The sequence below is a fragment of the Strix aluco genome, chromosome 15, assembly GCF_031877795.1.
Source record: "Strix aluco isolate bStrAlu1 chromosome 15, bStrAlu1.hap1, whole genome shotgun sequence".
NCBI classification, from domain to species: Eukaryota; Metazoa; Chordata; class Aves; order Strigiformes; family Strigidae; genus Strix; species Strix aluco.
In genome coordinates this window covers 4,942,829-4,951,482 of record NC_133945.1, presented here as the reverse complement: position 1 = coordinate 4,951,482, position 8,654 = coordinate 4,942,829, and the positions used below count along the sequence as shown (strand labels likewise).

Here is an 8,654-nt window from a genome sequence, read left to right as displayed (position 1 = left end):
CTCACCCACCCAGTGCACCGGCTGTCACTGAGAAACTCATGCTCTGTCCCCTGGCACCCCATCCTACTTCCCCAGGCTCTGCCCTGGCCAGCACTTGACATGGGGGACATGGCACAACCCGGGGGAGATTTCTCTTAGCCTCGGTGCCCGTGAGTGCCCTGTGCCCTGCCAGCGGTGAAGAAGGTGGCCTGGGAGCCACTCCTGGGGGGCTGCTCCCCACTGCACGGACGGGCACGGTGGGGCATGTCAGGGCACAGCGCCAGTCCCGGCTGGGCACAGCAGGAGCATGGTGGTACCTTGTGAGGGGTGTCCCTGCCCCACAAAGTGTGTCCCTGTTCCACAAGTGGTGTTCCTGCCCCATGAGTGGCATCTTTGCCCCACGAGGGGTGTCCCTGCCTCAAGGTGCAAGCCAGGGCAGCCATGCCAGCAATGTCCGGCTACTCCTGGGGGACAAGCCAGAACACCTCGGGGGCAGCATGTTGGGTCAGGAGCCTCCTCGCCCACATGGAGCCAGCCCTCGCCAAGCAGCTCTGGACTCTCGCTGTTCCCTGTCTGTTGGGACCCTCTCAGGAACCATCATGTGCCCCCCAGGTCCCCGAAACTGAGAGCAATGCCGGTCCCTCACCCCACCACCCTGGGGCAGAAGCAAAGGCCCCGTCCTTGGGAGGATAGAAGAGGCTTCCCCAGCCTGACCACGGGCTTTGTCATCTCTCGCCGTGAATTATTCAGTGTGTGGCTCTGCTTGCAGCACATCAGCTCCAGCCACACCCCCTCTAATGGCAAAAATCAATGGCTTTTTAATTTCTCATGGCCAGGAAGCTCCTGGCCATGCTGCTCGTGGGTCCTGTCCTCATTGCACAGCTGCTCCAGGAGCGAGGGGGACCCATCCTGGAGGGTGGTTTATCCCAAACTCATTTCCATCACCTTCTTCCATGCATCTAGAAGGGTGCTGGGCTAGATGGTCCCACACATAAGGCTGCGAAGTGCCCGCACTTCACAGTGCTGATGGGGTTCAGCCACCCCATGGTGGTCCCAAGCCGGGATGGAAGCTGGGGCTCAGCGGAGACCCCAGCCCCACATCCACCTCCTCAGACCTGCCTCCAGCGGACCTGCCCAGGGCGCCTGCGGCCATCGGGGATGCGGCAGACCTGTCCCCGGGGCTGTGTGGGGCAGAAGCCTGGCTGCCTGTGCTCTCTTGCCATGGCTGTGGGGGTGCTCACAGGGGGTGCTGGCTGAGGTCGGTGTACCTGTGTGTGTGTGCACGGCTGCGCTCAGCGTATATACATGTGCAGGGCTGAGCTCACCATACACGCGTGTGCACAGCCGTGCCAGTGAGCGCATGTTGCCCAAGGCCAGGAGCAGCAGGAGCTTCATGATTCAGAGCAGGGCTCGTCCTCCAGCCATCCACTTCCATCAGCTATTTCAAGCCTGAGCATTTCTCCTGGCATTAGGCTGAGTCCGTTACCCCAAGGCACTTCAAGGACTTGTGTTGTCCTTGGACCTGCCCAGGGCACTTGCTGGAGACCCACAGCAAAGAGGGGGGGGTCGGTTTGTGCTGCAGGGTGGGGGGAGCAGGTCCCTTTTGCACTGTCCTCAGGGGGGTTTGCACCAAGGGAGCCGTGGGGCAGCAAAAACCTTGAGAGCAGCAGCTGTGGGCTGTGCCTGCAAGCAGAGCTTGCTGTTTACTGGTTTCCTGCATACTGGGAATTTTGCGAGGGCTGGGGGCATAGGCAGGGGCATGGGGTGAAGCTGGTGAGCAGCCAGGGTAGGGGGCTGCTCCTGCAAGGGACGGGGAATTGCAGGGCTGGGTAACAGGACGGTTGCCCATCACCCAGAGGCGATGTGGGAGCAGGCAGGGCTGCAGGCAGCATTGCCTGTGGGCTGGCCGTGCTGCGGGTGCTGGCCTAGCTGTCGGGAGTTGGTGTCATCTTGTCACCCCCCACCAACGTGGGCGGCCGGCAGGGACATCTGTCCAGGACAAGGGGGCTATGCAGTGTGTTTGCGGCGATGCTGGTCCTTGGGAGCTGGGAGAAGCATCAGCATCCCTCAGGCGTCCGGCACCGGGGGAGCCCCTCTCCTGCCCACAGGATGCAGGAAGGTACCCCTGCCACAGCCAGACTCCCCATGGTCCCCCAGGCCCCCCAGGTACGGCGCCAGGGCCCTGGCACCCACCCAGGCACCCACTCACCAGGAACACACTGCAAGGAGCAACAAAAAATGTTAAAATTTAATGCCTCGGCTAATGGGCCTAGCAGAGAGGAGTAGAAACCCAGAGAAAAAGGGCTGCTCTCCCATGGAAGGGAAGAGGCTAGTGTGGCTAGCCCCAGGGAGCCCCTAATGGCTTCTGGCTTCGCAGCCTCCTCCACCCCACGCTTTCTGGAAGAAGGGGGGACCTTGCCGGTCTGCAGCGGTGCCTGGCTGATGGGACCCTGCTCCCTCCTCACCGTACCCAGCTCAACAAAAACTGATTAGCTGCCTTGCAGCAGCCACCGAAGCATGGGACCAAGAGGCCGCTCACAAATCCATGTGGCTCCTGGTGGATGCCCCACAGGAGCTCATGGTGGGTGATGGACCCCTCGGGGTGGGACCTTGCCCATGGGAGCCCAAGCTCCACCATCCTCCTCCACTGCCACCTGCACCTCTGCTGGTCCCCTCCCAAAAGTGTGGGAGGCTGAGAACAGGGAGATGCGCCAAAGGGCAGGTTGGGATGTCTTGTTGCATTGCTTGGGTGGTTTTTTGAGGTCTAGGAAGAAGGTAGGGACAGACTCCAAACTTTGTGTAGGTTTAAAAAAAGCCACAGCCCAAAATGAGTCCTTTCTCCCTTGCCTGTAACAGAAGTGGAGTCTTATCAGAGAGAGCTGCCTGCTGCTGCTCCCACCTGGCTCCTCCAGTTCTGAGGCTGTTTGAAGGGGTGATTTGGACACTGGGATAAATTTCCAGGTCTCCTTTTCAAATAGACAGGAAACACCAGACCTGCAAGGCCTGTCTGAAGCGTGGTCTTGCCTGTGCTTTCCCCGTGCCTGCGTATTTGGGGACCTCCCATTGTGTCTCAGCGCCCTGACCCTGTGGGCTTGTTTTGTCCCAACCGCGAAGCAGCTGCCCTTCAATGGGAATTGGGAAGCCATTGCCAGCGATATAATCAGTGTGCTGAAAACACAGCACCCGAGAACCCAAATAGTCCCAGATGAATCCCAACAGGGTGCAGAGCAGAGCAGGAGTGGAGGCAGGAGGACCTGGCCAGGAGCCACGGTGGCCACAAAAGACCCTCGCCCACCACAGCCACCCTGACTGGGGCAGACAGTCCCAACCGGGCTGCGGGACGGTGAGCGCTGACAGTCCCGGCTGATCACCCTCCTCCTCCGGGACACCCGGCTGTGGGTGTCCGCACCTGGCACCGAGCAACGGCAGGCAGAGGAGGAAGGACACCCATCATGGGAAGAGGCGTCTCAGGAGCACCCCTTCCCTGGAACAGTGGGCTGCGGTGGTTTTTTTGTATTAATCACGCACATCTGTACTTTCCGCAGGTATTTGTACTCAAGGCCTTTCCCTGCTGTATTTTTTATAGCTTGCTAAATAAGCAAACTTGTTGCCAAGCCACTTGCGAGACACGGGGAGTGGTTGGGGTTTGCTGCACAAAACTTTCCCTTGCATTTCAAAGTTGCTTTATTGTACTTATAAAATATGGTTTAACCCTTTTCATCAAATTACTTTATGTTAGGTGGCAGGGCAGTAAGATGCTCATCGCATTCGGAATGAGTTACAGCTCAATTTGTGGTAGGAACAATCAAAGGAGATGGAAACAGATACGTGGCTGGATGCAAAGTGAAGTGTTAGGCTCAGACTAACCCTGGAGGCAAAACCCAAACTCTGCAAAACTGGAATAAAGCAATTAAAAGTGGTGAATATTTGAATGCATGATTGAACGGGCTGGAATCAAGGCTGGAGCTGTGCAGGAGGCTTTGAAAAGAGGACTTCAAACCACGTTTCAGTGCATTTCTGTGTATGTTTACAATAAAAATTGAGGAATGCAGTAACGAATCATTTTCACGCATTCTGTTCCCTTGGTCTCCCGATGCAGTCGTTCAGCTCCATGGTATTTTCCTTCTTCCTGTTTTTTTTAAAACATAAACTTACAAAAAAAAAAAAAAAGGGCTGATGGCTTCTCCCATCTTGGGGCTGATTAGCTCATAGTCTGAGCCTTGCTGCTTCCCTCTTTAGGAAACAGATGGAGGAATGCCAAATTAGAACATAAGGGCTGCAGACAGTCAGTGGTTAGGGTGACTATTTATTTTCTTTAAGAAATGGCCCTTCCAGCCATAGGCAGAGCCCCAGAAATGGGATAAAGGAGGCCGGGAGCCTGGCACTGCAGCGTTCCCAGGACACGCTCCTTAGGCGGTGCTGGTAGCAGCCGTGGTCCTCGTGCCTGGTTTTGAGCTGGATCAACACCACCAAAAGGTACCAGACGGGCTCATGGGATACCTGTTACTTCCTGTGCGAGGCACAAGGACACCTTTTCCCTTGGGGCAGATGTTTCTAAAGCAGGGACAAAGGTTTGTGAAGCTCAGAGCTCACTGTCAGCCCCAAACCCTGTCCTAAAAGGTGTTCCACCTCCTCGGGTTTTGCAAGGAAAGTAGGAATAGAGGAGAAAAGCTCCCTGAAAGGAGCTGGCAGTTTGGCGGAAGGTTTCTCTTGTTTCTTTTGGGCCCCATCAGCTTGCCCTGTGCCTGCGGCACACCAGATCCCTCCCACCCCAGTCCAGGGAGCTGGAGCTGCTTCTATTTTGGAGAGCCAACAACAAAACCTACCCCAAAAGACACAGCAGTGGGAGAAGCGGGTCTCCATGGCCTCGGAGGCAAGGTGGACACGGCTCAGCAGATCTGTGTCCAGCAGCTGGTTTTGCCTGGCCGGCAATGTGCACCCCGGAGCACGTGTCAGCAACCAACCCTGTCAGAATAACCAACGGTGATAATAAGATTATCCTTTTAATGGTCACCATGGTAACCTGCCCTCTGCCAGTGCAGCTGCAATATCTTGATGTAACCGTCTCTGAGGTGGCGTCTCAAGGCAGCTCCAGCCTCTCTCTGTTAAACACGCTGGCGGGCATGTAGCTCAGCTTGGCCTGGCATTTTGAAGGTGTTGAAGGGTTTTGGAGGTGTCAGACGGGTTTTGGAGATGTTGGGGAGATTTTGGAGGTCTTGGATGGGTTTTGGAGGGGTTTTGAAGGCATTGAAGAGGTTCTGGAGATGTTGGAGGGGGTTTGGAGGGGTTGGAGAGGTAGGTTTTGGAGACGGTGCTCTGCCTGGGGGTGCATATGGTAATTCATCAGCACGTGGCAGCAAACAGACATTATCTCCTGTGCGCCAGGCAATACCTGCTCAGCTACGAGCTGCACGTCTCCTTCTTCACTTTTGTCAGCCTGCGTGGCCCAGGAACAGCATCTTCACCCAGGGGGAAAGGCTGATCGGGGTGAGCAGGATGGAGATCCGTGGGGTTAGAGCTCTGCTGAAAGCGTGGAAGAAAATCTGCCATGGAGAAGTCACAGGACTGCTTGACCATAATCTTGTTGAGCCTCATGGTTAGTTACACCCCCATGGAGGGTTTATTTTCCTCTCTCTCTTGTTTTGTTTAATCGTCTAATGTAACTGCAAGCATCTGCAATATTCCCATATGTCTATTGTCCCCTCTAAAGCCACCAATTTCAGCAATCTCTTGTAACTGCGAATGCCACAGGAGAGTTTGGGAACTGTAAGAAGTATGTTGATCTGTATTAACTTTGCTGGTTTGGGGCTCTGATTGGTCCCAGCTCCTTGGTTTTGTCAGGCAGCAGCTAGGGGCTGGATTTCCTTTTTTTAAATTCGCTCGCTGTTCTGGCTCTCTGTTACTGTCTTCGCTCCCGGCCACGTCAGGCTTTGGAAGACCAAGGGCCACAAAGAGCCCCAGTTTGAGTTAAAACTGGGAGGTGGGAATAGGTGTTTAGGGGCAGGGTTCTACGCCATGCAGCTTTGTTATCGTTGCTGACAAAGACTTGCAAGGTTGGGGGTGTCCCCCCCTGTTCATTTGAATTATTTAATTCGTTACATGGACACGAAGCCAGTAAATGCAGATAGCGTCCTTGTACCTGTGTAACTCTCTGAAGAGGTAGGGAGGAGCCGGGAGGCAGCGCAGGCCGGGGTGGGGGCCCGGGCCCGGGCCCAGGCCCAGGCCCAGGCCCGGGCCCAGGCCCGCAGCTGCCCCATGGCGTTGCCAGGCGACGCGTGGCCCTTCTCCCGTGGCCGGCGGCTGAAGCCCCGCCCCAAGAGGCGTGGCCAAGCGTAGCCCCGCCCCCATGCGCGGGCAAGGGGCGGGCACACGCACCACCCCCACCGCCGCTTCCTGCCGGGCGGGAAGCGCCTCTCGCGCATGCGCAGCTGCGCGGGGGGCGGGGCTTGGCGCTCCGCCGGGCGTGCACCTTCCCTCCCTGCCCTCCCCCCGCACCGCCAGGCACCCCGCCCGTCTCCAAGATGGCGGCGGCGGCCTGCAGCGGCGGTCTGCGCATGCGCCGGCACCACCGCCTCGGCCGAGATTGGCCGCGGGGGCCGGGCGGCCGTTTCCGGCGGGAGGGCGGGGCGGGGCCGGCAGAGCCGCCTCCCCGGTGCGCGGCAGGATGCGCCTGGCGTAGCCACCGGCCGCACCGACAATCGCTGCGCCGGGCTTCCCCGACCTCTCTTCCTGTCCCGTCCTGTCTCTTCCCTTCCGCCGGCGAGCGCCGCGCCCTCCCGACCCGCGCGGGCCTGCCCTCCGCCGGCCCTTCCCCAGCGCCCCGGGGCTCCCCGTCCCCGCCGGCCGGGGGAGGCCCGGGGGCTGGGAGGCGGCAGCAGCGGCGGCGGCGGCTTTCCGGGAGGGGGGCCGCCTGCGGTGCCTGGAGCTCTGCGGCCGGCGGGGGCTCGCCGGTGCATGGGCGGGGAGGCCCGGCCGCCGGCCGCCGCCGGCCATGACATGAGCGGAGCGCGGTGTCCTGCCTAGAGCCGCCCCGCGGGAGCCGCCGGCAGCCATGGTGAGTGCGGGCGGGGAGCGGGGCAGCCCCGCCGCCGCGGAACCCCCCGGGGCGGGGAGGTGAGGGGGGTTCTGCTGCGCCCCGGCGGGGCCTGCGGCCTGTCCCGGGCCCGCCAGCCCTCAGGGCCTGTCTCCGGTATGGGGACCGGGCGGCCCGGGGCCTGCTGCGGGGAGCCGCCTGGGCAGCGTCCCGGCTGGGGGCTGAGGGGCCTGCGGGTGTTAAGGGAGGCCTTCGCCCTCAGAGCCGCCATGGGGACAAATTTTAGAAAGTCGTGAAGGCAGAAATTCTTCCTGAGGGTGCTGAGAATCACAGGTTTTCTCCAGTGCCAGCCGTGGACGTGCCCTGCTCCTCTCCAATTTAGCCTTGGATAAACTGCAGAAATGACCTGGATTTTTTTACTGTGTAGAGTGTTATTTAATTCTGCTGTAGATACTGGTCTTCAGCTGCGTTGCAGCAGCAGCATAGCTGAGTGCAATCCTACTGAGAGATACGGAGCTGAGATACAGCATGCTTTGATTTGCACAATCCTTTTTTCTTTTGATAAGAAGGAAGAGAAGACATCTTTAATCCAGTGGGTGCCACACAGTCAGGCTTGCAGGGCTGGTAGGTGGAAATCTGTATTCAGGGCATCATGATGTTGCTCACTATCGCCATACCAAGCGCTGGCAGTGATATGGTAAATAACAACTGCTGTTCTTATTTTTTCCCTTGTCCTACCTGCAGGGAAACCTTATATCCCAAAACTTATGGGGTTGATAAAGGCAAGCCACAAACGTGATCAGTAAGTAGCGAGATGTGTTCGGCAGCCCTGGATCTGCTCATGGAAATCTGCCTCCTGTCCTGTCTCACCCAGAGTCCCACTGGGCAAAGGCAGTAGTTAGTGATCTAGTTTTCAAACACTTTCCAGCTTAAGCAATCTTAGATAACGTAGGCTTAGGCCTTGGACCCCTTTTCTTCAGAAAGTTGGGATCTTGGTTTGCAGTTGGGAATTTCTTCACCCAAGAGCCAAAATAATCACATCTGCACATTGTTTGATGTGCTCTTAATATGCCATTGGTAGTTTATTGAAACCTTGTGCTCTGTAACCCATTTAAGTTGAATTTCATTGGTCCCTTTGAGAGGCTTTGCTACTCCATACGGTGTCTGTTGGGGTGGGATGTGGTCTCCTCAATAAATACAAGTAGCAGCCTGCTACTACGGGGTCAATGTGCATGAGGGATGGACCTGCCTGCTCAGGATGGAGTCCTGACTCTCTGCCACATGTCTTTCTGAATTTATCTTTGGTCAAAGCTAGAACAAAGCATGATATTCTTGAGGTGGATACTCCAAGTTCAAGAAGTTACATAAATACTGTGGTTGAGTTCAGAGAATTTTGTAGACCAGTCATATGTAACAAACTGTAGCTCCGCGTGTGGAAAAAGGTTAGAGTTTTGTGCTTCAGCGTGTACGCTAATAATTGCAGGTGGCAAAAGGACTTAGTTCTTCCCTTACCTTCATACAGATGCACATTTAGCCTGCTGAATTACACCTTGTTTTCTTTTTTTCCTTGAACATCCAATATTTGGTTCAGCTAAAAGCTGAGTACTGGCTTTGGAAGTTGAGAAGCAGTCATTGGGCTATA

The 8,654-nt window shown here is 57.0% G+C and overlaps 1 protein-coding gene across 6 annotated transcripts in view; it reads left to right on the top strand.

Annotated features, from left to right (window-relative positions):
- The first annotated feature begins 6,616 nt into the window (after window positions 1–6,616).
- The window catches only part of XPO6 (exportin 6), a 56,372-nt gene continuing 54,334 nt past the window's right edge, over window positions 6,617–8,654 (top strand). For 3 of the 6 annotated variants that reach the window (XM_074840274.1, XM_074840273.1, XM_074840272.1), the window contains exon 1: window positions 6,617–7,033. In XM_074840274.1, coding sequence (XP_074696375.1) covers window positions 7,031–7,033 — 3 coding nt within the window. In that variant the 5' untranslated portion in view covers window positions 6,617–7,030. The remainder of the gene's footprint in view (window positions 7,034–8,654) is intronic. The other 3 variants (XM_074840277.1, XM_074840276.1, XM_074840275.1) reach the window with 1 other exon arrangement.